The 20,128-nt window shown below is 35.5% G+C and overlaps 1 protein-coding gene across 11 annotated transcripts in view; it reads right to left on the bottom strand.

The window, feature by feature from the left end:
- The window catches only part of ZBBX (zinc finger B-box domain containing), a 111,837-nt gene that overhangs the window by 57,464 nt on the left and 34,245 nt on the right, over positions 1-20,128 (bottom strand). For 10 of the 11 annotated variants that reach the window (XM_032261375.1, XM_032261394.1, XM_032261367.1 and 7 more), the window contains one exon: positions 7,400-7,558. The exons of the other annotated variant lie outside the window; for it this stretch is intronic. In XM_032261375.1, coding sequence (XP_032117266.1) covers positions 7,400-7,558 — 159 coding nt within the window. The remainder of the gene's footprint in view (positions 1-7,399; positions 7,559-20,128) is intronic. 11 annotated transcript variants of the gene reach the window in all.

The raw sequence follows: 20,128 nt of genomic DNA, 5'->3' as shown, positions 1-20,128 counted from the left end.
GGCACCTTCTGGGTTGTTGATGCAAATCTGAACTGCAGCTCCCGCCAGGAGCAGCAAGTTATCTCATGGACCTGGGCAAAAGTTTGGACTAAGGCAAGCGGGAAGGACTGTCCCACAGAAAAAGGCAAAGTTGAAAACAGGGAAACAGGCCCCACCCCCCAGAACTCAAACTAAAGCCCTCCCTAGAGAGCTTGGCAGCAAATACACCAGTTTGACCCCAACCAGGCAGATTGAGCACCTGGAAAGAGAGATGCCATTGGGAAGGCAGGTCCAATCTCACCTGCAAACAAACTCCAGGGAAGGACCATCCACCCAGCAACCTGACTGAATCTGAGAGAGCCCAGCAATGCTCTCTACAGGCCAAAAAAGCTATAGCTCCAACCTCAACAGAAAGGACATCCACTCGGAGACTCCTCCGGAAATCACCAACTTCAAAGATCAAAGGGAGATAAATCCACAAAGATGGGGAAAAAACAGCACAAAAAGGATGAAACCATCAAAGACCAGAACACCTCTTGTCCTCCCAGGGATCACAACTCCTCACCATCAAGGGAACAAAAAAAGACAGAGAATGAATCTGAAAAATTGACAGAAGCAGGCTTCAGAAGGTGGGTAATAACAAACTTCTCTGAGCTAAAAGACCATGTTCTAGCCCAATGCAAAGAAACTAAAAACCTTGAAAAAAGGCTAGATGAAATGCTAACTAGAATAACCAGCCTAGAGAAGAACATAAACGACTTGATGGAGCTGAAAAACACAGCACGAGAACTTCACAAGGTGTATACAAGTTTCAACAGCCAAATTAATCAGGCAGCAGAAAGGATATCAGAGATAGAAGACCAAATCAATGAAATAAAACAAGATGGCAAGATTAGAGAAAAAAGAGTGAAAGAAAATGAAAAAAAAGCCTCCAAGAACTATGGGAGTATGTGAAAAGACCTAATCTATGCTTGATTGGCATACCTGAAAGTGACAGGGAGAACAAATCCAAGTTGGAAAACACTCTTTGAGATTTTATCCAAGAGAACTTCCCCAACCTGACAAGTCAGGCCAACATTCAAATCCAGGAAATACAGAGAATACCACAAAGATATTCCTCAAGAAGAGCAACCCCAAGGCACATACATGTCAGATTCACCAGGGTTGAACTGAAGGAAAAAATCCTAAGAGCAGCCAGAGAGAAACGTCGAGTCACCCATAGAAGAAAGACCATCAGACTCACAGTGGATCTCTAGGCAGAAACCCTACAAGCTAGAAGGCAGTGGGGGCCAATATTCAGCATCTTTAAAGAAAAGAACTTTCAACCCAGAATCTCGTATCTGGCCAAACTAAGCACTGATCAAGGAAATAAGAGAGGACACAAACAGATGGAAAAACATTCCATGATCATGATTTGGAAGAATCAACATTGTGAAAATGGCCATACTGCCCAAAGTGATTTATAGATTCAATGCTATCCCCATCAAGCTACCATTGACCTTCTTCACAGAATTGGAGAAAACCACTTTAAACTTCATATGGAACCAAAAGAGAGCCTGCATAGCCAAGACAATCTCAAGCAAAAAGAACAAAGCTGGAGGCATCTTGCTACCTGACTTCAAACAATATGACAAGGCTACAGTAATAAAAACAGCATAGTACTGGTACCAAAACAGACATATAGACCAATGAAACAGAACAGAGGCTGCAGATGGAATGCCACACATCTACAACCATCTGGTCTTTGACAAACCAGACAAAAACAAGCAATGGGGAAAGGATTCCCTGTTTAACAAATGGTGTTGGGAAAACTGGCTAGCCATGTGCAAAAAGCAGAAACTGGATCCCTTCCTTATACCTTATACAAAAATTAACTCCAGGTGGATTAAAGATTTAAACATAAGATCTAACACCATAAAAAAACTGGAAGAAAACCTACACAACACCTTTCAGGACATAGGCACAGGCAAGGACTTCAAGACTAAAACGCCAAAAGCAATGGCAACAAAAGCCAAAATAGACAAATGGGATCCAATTAAACTTAAGAGCTTCTAGACAGCAAAAGAAACAATTATTAGAGTAAACTGGTAACCAACAGAATGGGGAAAAATTTTGCAATCTACCCATCTGACAAAGGGCTAATATCCAGGATCTACAAAGAACTAAAACAGATTTACGAGAAACAAACAAACCTATTCAAAAGTGGGTGAAGGATATAAACAGACACTTTTCAAAAGAAGACAAATATGCAGCCAACAAGCATACGAAAAAATGCTCATCATCATTGGCCATTAGAGAAATGTAAATCAAAACTCCACTGGGATGCCATCTCACACCAGTCAGAATGGTGATCATTAAAAAATCTGGAGACAACAGATGCTGGAGAGGATGTGGAGAAAGAGGAACACTTTTACACTGTTGGTGGGAGTGTAAATTAGTTCAACCATTATGGAAGACAATGTGGCAATACCTCAAGGATCTAGAAATAGAAATTCCATTTGACCCAGAAATCCCATTACTGGGTATATACCCAAAGGATTATAAATCGTTCTATTACAAAGACACATGCACACATATGTTCATTGTGGCACTGTTTACAATAGCAAAGACCTGGAACCAACCCAAATCCCCATCAATGATAGACTGGACAAAGAAAATGTGGCACATATATGCCATGGCACGCTATGCAGCCATAAAAAATAATGAGTTTGTGTCCTTTGTAGAGACATGGATGAATGTAGAAACCATCATTCTCAGCAAACTGACACAAGAACAGAAAACAAAATACCACATTTTCACTCATAGGCAGGTGATGAACAATGAGAACACTTGGGCAGAGAGAAGGGAACAACACTCACAGGGCTAGGTAGTGGGTGAAGAGGAGGGGAGGGGAGGGAGAGTAGGGCGGGTGGAGAGGATGGGGAGGGATAACACTGGGAGAAATGCCTGAGGTAGGTGATGGGAGGTGGGGGGATGGAGACAGCAAATCACCATGGCACATATGTACTTATGCAACAATCCTGCAAGATGCAGGATGTGCAAATGTACCCCAGAGCCCAAATACAATAGAACAAAAAAGAGTAAGAGGAAGAGAGCTGGACGTGGTGGTGCACACTGTGGTCCCAACTACACGGGAGGCTGAGGTGGGACTAATGTTTGACCATGGGAGGAGGAGGTTGTAATGAGCTGAGTTCCCACCACTGCATGCTAGCCTGGGCAACGGAGCAACACCATCTCAAATAAATAAAGAACAAGAAGAGGAAGAGCCATCATATATTTCTTCTCTTCTGTCTCTCTTTCTTTCTCTCTCTCTTTGCACATGTGCATACAGAAGAAAGGCTGTATAAGAACACAGCAAGAAGGCAGCCATTTGCAAGCCAGGAAGTTAAAGCCTCACCAGAAACTAATATTGCCAGCACCTTGATCTGGGACTTTTAGACTACAGAATTGTGGAAATAAATTTTTGCTGTTTATACCACTCAGTTGGTGGTATTTTGTTATGGCAGTCTGAGAAGACTAATACAGTAACCGATTGGATATGCAGAGGAGGAAGTGAAAACCCTACAAAAAATAACTACCTTTGTTGGCTTGGAAAGCTAGGTAGGGTGCTGCCAACAATAACATTTATAGGTTTTGGAAGAGAGGGGATAAATTTAGATTGGACATACAGTCTCAGGAGTATTTGTGAGAAGGCACTTATTGGTATCCAGTAAGCAATATGTCAGTGTGTCTATGTATATATGCTGCACTAATGAACAACCACAAAAAATTCTGTGGCTTAATACAAAATGGTTTCAATATGCAGTAATTTCAGCAGCTCTCCAGGGAAGCTTCCTTCCAAGCAATGAATCAGAGATGTCAGATATTTGCATCTTGGAGTTATGCCATTGGAATACCTGGCTTCCCCATAGCTGTGGCAGGGTAGAAAAAGCTGGAGGGTTGTACATTAGATCTTAAACATTTCAACTCAAAACCATCATATATCACTTCCACTCAGAGCCCAACATGACCTTGCCCAATTCTAAAAGAAATTTGAAGGCACATGTAGAAATTCAATGCCTTACATTCATTACACTCTAAGCACGTAATATCCCTGTAAGATGATATACTTTGATATTCCCACTTTCCAAAGGAGAAAACGGAAGATCAAAAAAGCTAAGTACCTTGCCCAGTGTTACAATGCTATAAGAAAAACAGCATCAATATTTCAAATCCAGGATTCAGCTTCTAAAACATAAGCTCTTTCGTGAACTATACCTCTTTTCAAGGATATGCCATTGGCTTTGATCCATTAAATAGGCCATAAGAGAGGCATCAGGCATTGGTACCATTTAGTTCTTCTAGCCATTAAATTAAAAATTAGACTCCTGAGCCCTGACTCAGATCTAAATGTAAAAAAAAAAAATCCAAATTTGGTGACAGACCCAGGAATGCACATTTTTAACAATTTCCAGTTCTTACAATGCTTATTACAATTTGGGAAACACTGCTCTTCATCACAGACGAATACTAAGTCTATGAAGGGGTTATCCCTTTACTGTGTACCCTGTCAGCTATAGCAATGACTCCCAAACAAGAACACCCACCAGAATCACTGAGGAGTTGTTAAACACACACACACACACATCCCCTACACACATCTGAACCCCACCCATGGAGATGCTGAACTCAATCATGTCTATTTCTTTAATGATTCTACAGTTGGTTTTAATATACACTCCTAGATGAAATCATTGGATTAATGGTTTTTAAGTTAAGACAACAAGGCAGATGTATATAGCATACATAATTACCTATGAAGACAAGAAGAAACACCTATCATAAGGATTAATAGCACAGAGGAGGCTACTCTATCACTTTCTTTTATTATTATTATTATACTTCATGTTCCAGGGTACATGTGCAGATCTTGCAGGATTGTTACATAGGTATACACATGCCATGGTGGTTTGCTGCCTCCATCCCCCCAACACCTACTTTAGGTATTTCTCCCAATGTTATCCCTCCCCTAACTCCCCACCCCCCAACAGACCCCAGTGTGTGACATTCCCCTCCCTGTGTCCATGTGTTTTCATTGTTCAATACCCACATATGAGTGAGAACATGTGGTGTCTGGTTTTCTGTTTTTGTGTCAGTTTGCTGAGAATGATGGTTTCTACATTCATCCATGTCTCTACGAACGACACAAACTCGTTATTTTTATGGCTGCATAGTGTGCCATGGTGTATATGCGCCAAATTTTCTTTGTCCAGTCTATCATTGATGGGGATTTGGGTTGGTTCCAGGTCTTTGCTATTGTAAACAGTGCCACAATGAACATATGTGTGCATGTGTCTTCGTAATAGAACAATTTATAATCCTTTGGGTATATACCCAGTAATGGGATTTCTGGTCAAATGGAATTTCTATTTCTAGATCCTTGAGGTATTGCCACATTGTCTTCCATAATGGTTGAACTAATTTACACTCCCACCAACAGTGTAAAAGTGTTCCTATTTCTCTGCATCCTCTCCAGCATCTTGTCTCCAGATTTTTTAATGATCACCATTCTAACTGGCATGAGATGGTATCTCAATGTGGTTTTAATTTGCATTGTTCTAATGACCAGTGATGATGAGTATTTTTTCATAAGTTTGTTGGCCGCATAAATGTCTTCTTTTGAAAAATATCTGTTCAAATCCTTTGCCCACTTTTTGATGGGGTTGTTAGTTTTTTTCTTGTAAATTTGTTTTTGGGGAAAGGATTCCCTGTTTAATAAATGGTGTTGGGAAAACTGGCTAGCCATATGCAGAAAGCTGAAACTGGATCAATTCCTTACACCTTATACAAAAATCAACTCCAGATGGATTAAAGATTTAAACATGAGACCTAACACCATAACAACCCTAGAAGAGAACCTAGGCAATACCATTCAGGACATAGGCATGGGCAAGGACTTCATGACTAAAACACCAAAAGCAATGGCAACAAAAGCCGGAATAGACAAATGGGATCTGATTAAAGTAAAGAGCTTCTGCACAGCAAAAGAAGCATTAGAGTAAACTGGCAACCAACAGAATGGGAAAAAAATTTTGCAAGCTACCCATCTGACAAAGGGCTAATATCCAGAATCTACAAAGTACTCTATCATTTTCTAGTAAGGCTAGTTACTTAACCCCTCATCATCTTTTTCATCTGTTAAATTGGGGTAATAATAGCACAAAGCCTTATATGGTTATTGTGATTATTGGATAAGGCAAGTAAAACATTAAGCACTATGCCTAGCATAGGTATTCAATAAAAGTTAGCTGCCAATTTATTTTTGATAGGATAAATTAGATGAAAAGGCAGGCATGAAGAAGAAACTTTTAAAGCCACAGTCTCTGCCTAATGATTAAAAGCAGGAAATTTGGAGTCAGAAGGTCTGAGCTGATATCTAAGTTCCATTATCAATTTTGCCTTTGGTAATTTATAAAAACTATTCTTTGCCACTACTCTCTCATTTGAAAAAGGGGAATAATTAAGAAAAGATAAAAGGAGATAATGTGCAAAATATTTAAGGGAGGTCTGCTCTTCAATACATTATTATTATAATTAGGAGGCAGTGATTCTTCACAAAACATCCTTGACAGGTCTATTAGAAAGTAAAATCCACACAAATATGCTGACACTTCTGAAAAATTCAAGCACACTTCCTCTGCTGAAAATAGGTCCTACTACCATAGAGCACATTTTCTTTCATGTCTATGAGTGTGGGTTTGGAACGCAACAGATTTAACTTCAACCCAGATTTGGTCAACACACAAAAAGCTGTGTGACTTCAGCTAAGTTACAGTTTTTGAACTGCAGGGAAGAGGTGACTGGCGTCTAAAAGAATGAAGATTATAACATAGATCAAAATTTGAAATTCATTTCTTGCCAAAGAATCAATATGTCTATTATAAATATATAGACATGAGTTGATAAAAGCTTATCTAGCACATTGTCAGATCAGTAGTCAATCCAAATAGCTGCCAGAATTTGGTATAAATCTGATTTGAAATAACTATGAAATTGCCTGTCACCTAAAACTCTTGGCAAGGTTTTGCACTTTTAGCTTCTCTGAATGAAGTCTTGACTAATATAAAATTGTGAGATTGCATTGTGTTTTTTAAAAAATGTTTTCCCCAAATACTCATTTGATTCCTGACGTGTGAAAATGTCCAGAAAGACATATGGTCAAAAGATCATTCATCAAAGAGTAGCGTTCAGTGGAATCAAAGCAATCTTCTTGAAAACATTTTTACAGTCAAGATGTATTTGGTTAATAAAAAACAAATCCATATGAAATAATAATGTGATAAAATTACTGGCCAATTCTATAGCTCAAGTTATGTACCTGAACGGCACTTGCCATGGCTATGTATGTCAGAAAATGTCTACCAAATTTTTCTCAGTTTACCTCAGGGCTGCTCCTCTGCAGAAGTAGAGATTTGGGTTTATGCTGATTTTTACTGATCTTCTTTGTAGAATTATTCTCCTCTTTGGGTTCTTCTGGATTACCATGCTTTATAAACTGATGGGCAACATCTAATACACTGAATAATATTTGAGATTTTGCCTATTAAAAAAGTAACAAAATATAACTTAAAAGCTTCATATGTTAACCTAAATAATTTATATACATTAGGTCATATTTGTGTTATTCTATAATTCCCAGAATTAAATAAATAAATTCAACTTAATATTTAAAAAGACAAACTGACATTTGTATCAACCAGTATAATAGTGACAGCTACCATCTACTGAGAAAACTAGTTTGGACTCATACAATTCCAACCATCTTAAAAATAATGTGTCACTTAATCACCAAGGCAATTCTAAAACATACCTATTTTTATCTGTTTTAGGAATTAAGAAACTAAAGCTCAGGATGGGCATGATGGCTTGTGCCTGTAGTCCTAGCACTTTGGGAGGCTGAGGTGGGCAGTTGACTTGAGGTCAGGAGTTACAGGACAGCTTACAGGACAGCATGGCCAACATGGTGAAACCACATCTCTACTAAAAATACAATAATTAGTCGGGCATGGTGGTGTGTGCCTGTAGTACCAGCTACTCGGGAGGCTGAGACAGGAGAATCACTTGAACCTGGAGGCGGAGGTTGTAGTGAGCCGAGATTGCATACCACTGCACTCCAGCCTGGGCAACACAGTGAGACATCATCTCAAAAAAAAAAAAAAAAAAAAGAAAAACAGAAGAAGAAACTAAAGCTCAGAGAGTTTAAATAACTTGCCCTTGGTAACAGTAGAGAGTGGGTGGCCTCAGGTGTGTATAAGTCTAATGACTCATAAATTTTCCACTATATGCACACCCTAAATAGATAGATGTGATATTTTGTGTACATCATAACTAAATAAATAAATATAGCTAATCTAGTAGGAGATCAAATAAGCAGTAATGCATATTCCTTGGTGATAAAACATCTTTAGAAAGCATTTACTATCCAAAAGGGCACATCAGGAAACACTTCTCTCTGTAGTTCCTTAATACACTCCAAGTCATTTCTCATTTTGTGCCTTGCTCGTGAGGTTCACTTAACAGGAAGACCTTCTCTCCTCTACCATCATATTTACTTGGCAGGCTTTTGCTTTTCCTTCTGAATTCACGCCATTACTCCCACAGGTCTAGGAACCCTTACTTGCACACTGCCCTCCACCAACTGGACACGGCATTTACCCTCCTAATACCCTGTGTAGATCTCTACCAGCCCTAACTATATTGATTTCACATCTCATCATACCACATAAGCTCACAAAAGGAAAAAAAAAAACATATATTTTAATGATTTTATGTCTACTACAGTTCCTGGAAAATAGCATATTGTAAAAATAAGGTATCAGGGAGGGAGAAGAGCTACAGAATTAAAATAAATGATATAGAAAACGGATTTAAAGAAAAACTTTCCACATGCTGTCAGAGTGACTGACCAAGAACTGGCAAATCTGGGGAAGGCCCCATTCTCTAAAGAGTTTTCCATCAGAAACTACCAGAGTCTGCCTAGGGACTGCAGGATTTAGGATCACATCTGAGTCTGAATTAAACTCCAGGGAGAAGATTCAGGGTCAACAGATGCTCAATGGGAACCTGGCATACGGGAGACAGAAAGTAGCTCTTATTTCTTAGCAAATATCCTCCAAACAAGAAAAATTTAGCAGGGATCAAATGTAATTATTTTGTACTCTGCCATGAAAATGCTCATCTTTTTAAATTTTCATCTAGTTGCCAATTTAAATAGCTAACATTACATTGGAACTTTTCAGTTATGACCTTTTGTAAATCTATTAAGATTCATTGCAGTCTGATTCTGGAATATATCAGTGAACATCAAATTAACTAGTGTTATTTCATACTGAATTAATAAAATACCTATAAAAAATGACAAACATGACCTACACATATATATTGCTGTCTGTACGCAAATCCATGGAATTTGCTCTAAATTTTCCCAATGATTCTCAGAAAACTCTATAGGCCTATGTAGTCCTTCTATTTTTAAAAAGAAATTCAAGCCAATGGTGGTACCTCACTCTTCCAGAAACAACTGTAGTTTTACCACTAACATTTTAAAAACAGAGTAATCCAGCCTAACCCTGATTTAAAATGTCCTAGAATAAAGGTCTATAGATTTCAGAGGCAGTTATGTGTTTGGTTTTCATTTTTGTTTTTAAACTATCAAAAGCTATAGGATTAATTTTATATAGAATTATCATTCATATATATGTTTATTTAAATAGCACAAAACAAAGATGATTTATGTCCTAAAATGAATCCTGCTATCAATGTTACAATAATTTTTATAACATTTTTAGGTAGCATATTAAGAGAATCAGAAATAGTGAAAAACCCACATTTTTTATGCTAAAAAATAAAATAAACATCATAGGTAACTGATAAAATACAATTCTATATTTGAATATCTTAAAGTTCTACTAATTTAGCACATAACTAAAATCAATAAAATGCAAGTAAATGGAAATATTCTTTTCTAGAACATCATACACTTAAACACTACTTTTCTCCATTGTAAGCCTGTGTGTGCATACCTTCCTTTTCTTAATTTTAGTACTATCATACAAAGAAAGAGAACAGATATTATGATCCCCATTACATAAGGAATAAAAAGTTCAGAAAGCTTAGGCCAAAGTCAAATTGCTACAAAATGTTGGGACTTGAAATAGAATCAAATTATCTATGCTAGTTTAATCCCTTTTTCCTACTAGATTTATGTTAGGTCTTTATGATACAGAAAATGTGTTTTACCTTTGATTTCTTGAAACTGCAAATATTAAATTTTGTCTCTAACAGATTTGAATATTTTTCCTTCCTTTAAAAAACTCACAAAACTGTAATTCTGTATTCAATTGCATATGCAAGGATGGGGGGTAGTTTAGTTTGTTGCTTTGTTTTCAACTTATTTTTGCCTGTTTATTTTTATATTTGACCAAGTATGCAGAAATAAATAATAGTCACACCATATAAAAAAATTAAGAAATGGAGGTTCCTCCTATTTTCAAGCATACTTCCTCTGCTGAAAATAGGTCCCACTAGCATAGACTACATTTTATTTCATATCTGTGAGCATGGGTTTGGAACTCAACAGACTTAACTTCAACCCAGACCTGGTCACCACATAACAAGCTGTGTGTCTTTGGCTAAGTTACAGTTTTTGAACTGCAGGGAAAAGAGAATATAACAATGATCATTTTGAGTAATGACAAATAAGAATATGAAGTTTATTTTTATAAAATATTTAAAATAGATAATGATACATATTAAATATCATAACACTGTACTGTATATTTATGTTATCTAAAAGAATAAGGATTATAACATAGATTAAAATTTGAAGTTCATTTATTGCTAAAGAATCAATATAGCTATAGTTTAATTATATTAACAGGAGCTGATAAAAGCTTATCTAGGCCAGGTGCAGTGGCTCATGCCTGTAATCCCAACACTTTGGGAGGCTGAAGCAGGAGGATCACTTGAGGTTAGGAGTTCAAGATCACCCTGGCCAACCTAGTGAAACCCCGTCTCTACTAAAAATACAAAAAAAATAGCTGAACATGGTGGTGCATGCCTGTACTCCCAGGTATTTGGGGGGCTGAAGCAGGAGAATCACTTGAGCCAGGGAGGTGGAGGTTGCAGGGAGCTGAGACTGTGCCACTGTACTCCAGCCTAGGTGACAGAGTGAGACTCCATCTCAGAAAAAAATAAAAAAGTTTAGGACATACCTGCCAGAATTTGGTATAAATCTGGTTTATAGCAAAGTAGTACCCCCCAGAGTAACTACTGTTAACAGTTTTTATCCTATAACCTTTGTCTTTACTTAAATGGACATACCCTATGAATTTTGTCTTTTCTTAAAAGGACATATCTAGATTTACAACAGAAAACATACTATCTTTCACTTAATATAATGATTATAACAATAATCACTTTGAGTAGCAACCAATGAATAAGAATATGAAGGTTATTTTTATAAAATATTTAAAATAACTATACATATTAAGTATCATAACACTGTACTATATATTAATAAAATATTTTCAAATTTTAAAAATCAACATAAAGATATTTTTCTTTCCATTTTCTAAGTATGAAAATTTAAATGTAATAGTAGTGATTGATAGGTAACAATAGGAGAAGGAGACTGAAAATATATAAAATTACCTCTACAACTACTCTACATGCTAAAAATGTTTTAAAATCAAACCAAAACAGCCTTCAAGGCACATAGTAAATCATACATCTCACTATAGGATAGAAGCTAAACTAGAGCCAAAAGATGTGATTTACTGACAGCCTTTCCAAATTCCCCCACATCCTTCACTACACTGTATGATGGTAGGATTTCATCTGGTAACTGTTCTAAATTCTCACCTGAACTTTTTTTCCACCTAGAATGATATTATCTTTCAAATTACACTCTAGAAGAATTCATCACTCTGACAATGTATCATTAATCAAAGTAAAGAGGGTTGATATTTTACAGCATTTTGGAATGGATGGCACCTTGTAGAAGTTAAAGCCCAAGAATAAAAGTTTTAGTTTAGTTAGAAAAATGATATACTTTATGGTAGTGTCAGTGCTTCAAAAGTCTACCTACCATCATCATCCAAAACTCTGGCTATCCAGCAATAAATATTAATAATCATGTTGACATAGCCGTATCTCCTTAAGTGATCCAGAAGTTCCAGATCAAAACAAAAAGTTCACATAGTTTATACCTGTATTACTTTGCAAGTTTGGAAGAAAAAGAGTGAGAATATCTCCTTTCATAGTGTTAACTTGCATTGGTTTTCCAGTCACAAAATTTTAGAAGAGATTTATTGTAACCACAGCCTTGCATTAAAAACTGAAACCTCTAAACTCTGCAGAAGAGTTCTGTTATTCCATTTGAATTTGTCAAAATTATACAGAGGTAGAGAGAGATGCACATATATACACATAGAGGGGAAAAATTGTGTTACAGCAGAACTCAAGTAACATAAACTCATTGGTTACGGTGATTGTTGAATATGATTGGAACTTGGAAGACTTTATTTACAAATTCATTTCACAACAGTCAAGTTATGGACTAATGGGAATTTAAAAATTCTTATTTATATTATATAAATTTTTTTTGGCCTGGCTTTTGAGAAAACACTTTCCTCTCATACTAAGAATATTTTCCCAAGTACAATTTGTTCTGATTTCTTTGATGTGAATTACCTCATACGCAGTTGGTAAATAGGGCAATGATGTCAGTATAACTCTGGAGCATTATTGATTCTTAAGGATTTTTTCCCAACATGTTATTCTTTTGAAGCAACCAGGGGCAAGCTTTCTTACAACTAAAGCCAAAATCTTAACAACATATGAAAACTGTAAGAAAAAATACTTGAAAAATACATAAAAATGCCTCCCCTTGATATAAGTTCTGATTGTTTTAAGAACTTCAACAACCACACTAAGTTAAGCCATGTATGAGCATAAAGAAAGCTGTAAAGAGATCCCCTGTGACTTTAAAACAATAGATAAATAAAGGAGGCTATATCTTGATTCAGATTTTTCATTTTGGTAAAAAGAATCTCTCTTAGAAGTAAATTACTCCTAAGAACTACATCACCAAGAAGGAAGAACAAGTCCTCGAGATGTATGGATTCGTGTTTTAACTAGGATTTGTTAACTGGTTTTGTTAGGGTTTTGGTTACAAAGCACCATAGGATTTGAGTGGCCTTCTCCTAGCCCAAATCTTCCCTCAAGCCCTGTTAATTAGGTGGGTGGTTTTCTAAATGGGAAGTTTTGTTTTGTTTTGTTCTTATTTTAAGTTCCAGGATACATGTGCAGAATGTGCAGGTTTGTTATGTAGGTATACGTGTCCCATGGTGGTTTGCTGCACCTATCAACCCATTATCTAGGTTGTAAGTCCTGCATGCAATAGGTATTTGTCCTAATGCTCTCCCTCCCCTTGCCTCTCACCCACTGACAGGCCCCAGTGTGTGTTGTTTCCCTCCCTGTGACCATATGTTCTCAGTGTTCAACTCCCACTTAGGAGTGAAAGTTGATTGGTTTTCTGTTCCTGTGTTAGTGCGCTGAGGGTAATGGTTTCCTGCGCCATCCAACAGCAATCATATATCGTGTTGTGGCCACAACACATGTATACTGAAGATTATGCTTTAATTTACAGTAAAATAAACTATTTTAGTAGAAGTCATCAAAACATTTGCCAAGATTAATTTATCCAAAGAAACCTGTACAGATTATTTTGCCAGGATATTTCTATTTATACATTGCTTGGGATACATTGCATTATGAGTATAAGGATCCTATTATCTAAAATCAGCAATAACAAATTAGACTAAATCTCTCTAAGTTGGGAGCTATAAGGAAATTACCACAGCAAGTAGGTAAATTACTCATATTATCATGGATTTAACTACACCAAACAGGTACTAGCTACACCAGGCAAATAAATCCCTCCAAGTATCATGGACCTATGGCAGGATGCAATAAACCCATTCCACTTAGTAAAACTCTTTTCAAAGTAAAAGTAATTTTTATACAAATACATAATTTTGAACATCTTAATCCATTAAACAAGTATGAAAAGATGAACATTATCTCCCAATTTCTTATATTATGAAAATATGTTTTCTATTCTTAAAGCAAACTATTATTTTCCTTTTCTTATGGATCCATCTTTATAGGTAGTCGTAGACAAATTTTTTTCCCTAAAATTAGGCTTTATAACAGTCAACTCTGAATTCTCTCTGAAAATTGAAGGAAGCTATCCATAAATGATTGGATTGAAGTTTTCATCTACTGTTAGAACCAAAAGAAAGGGTTGAGGGGTTGTCCGAAGTAAACTTCAGGCCAACTGGAAAAGGTAGAGAAGCAAAAGGAAGAAACTTCCATACAGAAGACAACTGGAAAACAAAAACAGAATTTGAGGAAAAGCTTCCATCTAAATACGTAGAGAAACAAGAGAAAAATAAATATTTACTAGATGAAATAAAATTGCAATGGGGGAACTCACAGCAGAATCATGTTCTTAAATCCAGTTCTACTCATCATATTTCTAAAAACAGATATGGTATTTGCATGAGCAGTAGTACAGAAATATCAAGGGTATAAAAAACTACTTATTGCAAGCTAGATAGAAATTAATCCTGCAAATGTGAAATTCATATAGCTGAAATTTATTGCTTATTCCAACATCATATAAGTATTACTTTAAGTAGTATTTAAAAACACTTTTAGATTAACTTTTCCTCTCAAGGTCTGATTTCTATTTGGTTTTATTAATTAAAGATGTATGTATTATTATTCCTCCTTTATCCATAAAGTGGATAAAAAAGCAAGGACCTGGACACATGTTCCTGCTTATGAATTCATCATATTAGTGAGTAGATAGATTAAGTACAACTAATCTGGACTCAATATTTGGTACTTTATAAAATAACGTGAAAAAAATGAAATAAAACATATCTAATCCAGTTAAAGTATTTTAAAATAAGACAATATATAAATGTAATAGCTCAAAAAGTAACATATTGTCAAAAAAAAATTCAACGCACCTGGTCTCAGGAAACATAACATCATTGGATTTTGGTTTAAATAACTGTGCCTTTCAATTTTTATTACATGACAAAATTCTACTTAGAAAGCAATCTCAAAAGTGAGAATAGCAACAAGAAAATAACATAGGAAACTCACACCTGTAATTTTGCTTTCTATTTGCAGTTTTGATGCCATATAATTATGCACTATATTAATTATTTTAGCATGTACTTGCAATTGTTTTCAACTAATATTACAAGTATATTATATCTGGATGAGTTAACTTATTTTAGCAATTATTCATATTTGAGCTACATAAGGAAGAAATTGTGCATCCAATGAAATGAATAACATGTGTAGGCATAACACATAAACTTACAAATAGCAATAAATAATCTGTCATATTTGGTTTTTAAATATATTATTGCTGTTATATGACAATTAGATACTTGGTATCCCATAATGAACACAACATACAGCAAACAAAACTACTATAAAAAAATTGTCAGTTTCCATGAAAAAAATATTGAGATAACATAGATAGCACCTGCAAATTGTAAAGCCCCCTCAAATATTCTGCATCAACATGATTGACTAAAGTTTCAGACAGTGGGTAAGACTAATGATCTTTATGGTTCCCTCCAAAATTGAGGTTCTGTTATCCTCTATGTTTGAATAAATTGGAAGACTGTATTTTTATACATACTCTGACAAATAGAGCTCTAAAACTTTTACTGCATGGGTTTTTTTAAAATACAAAAGCCTTCCAAAATACTTATAACTATAATGCTTTTAAAAACACCCCATATGCATACATCTGTATTATTAACTATAGGTACTACATTATACAACAAGTACCTAGAACTCATTTATATTGTTAACTTTAACTTTGTACCCATTGAAAAATATCTCCCTATTTTCCCTATCCATGATCACTATTCTAATTTCTGCTTCTATAAACTTGACTGTTTAAAATACCTCACATAAGCAGTTATGTAGTATTTGTGCTGTAACTTACTTATTCAATTATCATAATATCTTCCTGGTCCACGGTAAGTGTTTTTACCACAAATAACAACAACAAGGGACACAGGAAACTTTTAAAGGTGATGGATGCATAGATTAACATTATTCTGGTGATGATTATATATTCTGGGTATATACACATGACCAAATCCATCAAATTGTCTACATTAAAGATGTGCAGTTTTTTTGTCTATCATTTATACCTCAATAGAGCTGTAGTAAAAGAGAAAACAGCCCTAAACATAAAATTAATCTTTTTGTTAATCCTTTGGACTCATAATTAATATTACATGATTTTCTTGGCTTTAAATATAGATAGTATAGCAATGGGGTCCTGACTGATAAAACCTAATGTATGGAGCATTGTCTATGAGCAGAATACTTTTATAGTAGTTGGCACTTAATCTGATTTTCACAATAGCCCTGTAAGCTTCTAAGCTTGCATATACAAATATGATCTTTCAAAATGTCCTCAGCATAAACATCACAAAAACACCTACCTCTCCCTTTAAGGTTGATTCATGCCGTCTCTGGGTTAAGCCCCTGTACTGCTGCTACACTCTCTACTGTGTCAGTTGCTCTGTCATTTGCTGCTGTAGTATACTCACTAAAGCACTTACATTCTCCCAATGCTTCATTATCTCTCCTCTCCCTTCCTTCTCCCTACACCTTTCAATTGTCTTTATTTCCCCTTCCCTAGCTTTTCTTAGAAGTTGTATCTAAAAAGTCATTACTACAGATACAACTTCACTAAAGTGCAGGCTATTGAACTGTCTCACATCTAGGTCTTCTAAAAATTCTAGTCAAAATTTCTCCCAGGAAGATATACAAATGGCCACAAAGAACATAAAAAGATGTTTGACATCATTAATCATCAAAATGCAAACCAAACAACAATGAGCTACCGCTTCATATTACTAGGATGCTAGATCAAAAAGTCAGATAATAACAAGTAATGGCTAGGTGACAGAGAAATCAGAACTCTTGAACAGGTCTGATTGGAACGCAATAAGCTCCAGCCATTTTGAGAAACGGTCTGGCAGTTCCTCAAACAATTAAAAATGGAGTTACTATATGGCCCAGCAATTTCACAACTAGGTATCTAGCCAAGAGAAATAAAAACATATGTCCACACAAAAACTTGTACACAAATGTTCATAGCAGCATTATTTATAATAGCCAAAATATGGAAACAACCCAAATATCCATCAAATGGATAAACAAAATGTGCTATATCAACACAATGAAATGTTATTCAGCCATAAAAATAAATGAAATGCTAATAGATGATACAACACGGATGGACATTGAAAATATTTTGCAAGTAAAAGAAGCCAGTCATAAAAGGCCACATATGACATGATTCCATTTAGATGAAACATCCAGAATAGGCTGATCTAGAGAGAGAGAAAGTAGGACTGGTTTCCAGAATATAGAGAGATACAGCCCCCAGTGTGTGATGCTCCCCTCCCTGGGTCCATGTGTTCTCATTGTTCAACACCCACCTATGAGTGAGAACACGTGGTGTTTGATTTTCTGTTCTTGTGTCAGTTTGCTGAGAAGGATGGTTTCCAGGTTCATCCATGTCCCTACAAAGGACATGAACTCATCATTTTTTATGGTTGCATAGTATTCCATGGTGTATGTGTGACATATTTTCCCTGTCCAGTCTATCACTGATGGGCATTTGGGTTGGTTCCAGGTCTTTGCTATTGTAAACAGTGCTGCAATGAACATTTGTGTGCATGTGTCCTTATAACAGAGTGATTTATAATCCTTTGGATATATACCCAGTATTGGGATTGCTGGGTCAAATGGAATTTCTATTTCTAGGTCCTTGAAGAATCACCATACTGTCTTCTACAATGGTTGAACTAATTTACACTCCCACCAACAGTGTAAAAGTGTTCCTATTTCTTCACATCCTCTCCAGCATCTATTGTTTCCAGATTTTTTAATGATCGCAATTCTAACTGGTGTGAGATGGTATCTCAATGTAGCTTTGATTTGCATTTCTCTAATGACCAGTGATTCAGGACATAGGCATAGGCAAGGACTTTAGGACTAAAACACCAAAAGCATTGGCAACAAAATCCAAAATAGACAAATGGGATCTAATTAAACTCGAGAGCTTCTGCACAGCAAAAGAAACAATCATTAGAGTGAATCGACAACCAACAGGATGGGAAAAAATTTTGCAATCTACCCATCTGACAAAGGGATAATATTTTGATCTACAAAAAACTAAAACAGATTTACAAGAAAAAAACAAAAAAGCCCATTCAAAAGTGGGCGAAGGATATGAACAGACACTTTACAAAACAAGACATATATGAGGCCAACAAACATTAAATACAGTTTTATTTCAGGAGCTTAATCAAACCACTAAGGGCTCCTTCACATTCCTATTCATTAAAAAAATTGATTTATACAGGAGAGGTACAATGTAAAGCACTGAGAATACAGTGATGAACAAAACACAGAAGAGTCTTCACAGGTTATCAGAAGATATGATACTCAATAGCAACATAGTTTTTAAAATCTTTTGATAGAAGAAATGCCAGGTGATAACAATCATTGAAGGGCAATGAACACACACTTGTAGTATAAGGAATATGTACTATTCATATTTAGGAAATAGGTTTAAAATGTGACAATACTCAATTGTTCACATAAATTTAAAATATTTTATTTTTCTTAAGTATAACATTAACTAATATTTACAAATACAAAATTCATACAATTTTTTCTAAATATTTACATACCTGGACTCTAAAATCATGTGACTTTATGATAATTCCTTTTTGAGGGAATATTTACTTGTCAACCACATATTTCAATTTTATTGGTAACTTTCAAAGAAGGAGCTGTGGTGCTCATCTCTGCCCCTTCTGTGGTCTCCCATTAAGCTACCATTGACTTTCTTCACAGAACCAGAAAAAACTACTTTAAATTTCATATGGAACCAAAAAAGAAGCCATATAGCCAAGACAATCTTAAGCAAAAAGAACAAAGCTGGAGGCATCATGCTACCTGACTTCAAACTATACCACAAGGCTACAGTAACCAAAACAGCATAGAAATTCTACCTCGGTTATCTTTTCTTTCATTAACATCACCTGCCTTCCCAAGGTTTCTGCTTTTCAGTTAAGAAAATTTTTATTCAAATGAAGAAAACATATTTACCATAATATGTTAATGATGTATTTAATCTAACCTCCCTTGTGCATGTCATACTTCATAAATTGAATGCCTTTTGTTTTTCCCTTATCTTCTATTCTCTCTGATTAACCTTTACTCTTCTATCTGATCTTACATTGTTAAAAGGAAATAGGAATGCCTGAGATATTAAGACCTCATTTCTCATCTGAAAATAGCTTTTCTTTCAACCGTTAGTGTTGACAATCTTTCTGCATGCATGTAGAAGCAAAATTTTCATTCTTAGTAATTGCCTCTCATGCATTTATAATTCATTTTTCAGTTAATTATTTGACACAGGTTGGAAAAGGCAAATAAACTTCAAGTGTTTTGAATCACTGCCAAGTATAAATCAATCATAAATCAAAAGAAAGGCCCTTTGAAATTACAATGTTAGTCAACATGTAAATATTTACCTTCAATTTTTCAGGGATTTATCTCTTAAGTAAAACAAGATATGCTGGTACAAAATGATCCCTACTGACTGAACTCACAGGACCTACTGGATTGCTGGATAAAGGCTGAAATAGTTTACAACTATCAAATTTGGCTACACTTTATATTAACCACAAATGACAGCATAGGTTAAAGAACATAAAGTGGAATCACCGTTAGCCTAGAATACTTGCTTTTTATATAGCAATGCTTAATATTCATCTATCAGATGTATTCCCTAACTTCACAAATTAGGAATAAATTCAGGAGTCAACAAAGTCTCATGACTGTTAACGGTTAACAGAACAATAAAAAACTAAAAGCACTACATGATTGGTTAACGAGAGCTAAACCAAAACAGATATCTGTTCATTACTGACCAAATGGCCATTAAAGCCAAAGCACGAAAAAAAAAAAAAAAAAAAAA

Source organism: Sapajus apella, unplaced genomic scaffold, assembly GCF_009761245.1.
Source record: "Sapajus apella isolate SASKATOON/1434 unplaced genomic scaffold, GSC_monkey_1.0 scaffold4, whole genome shotgun sequence".
Lineage (NCBI taxonomy): Eukaryota > Metazoa > Chordata > Mammalia > Primates > Cebidae > Sapajus > Sapajus apella.
This window is presented reverse-complemented; position numbering and strand designations above follow the sequence as displayed.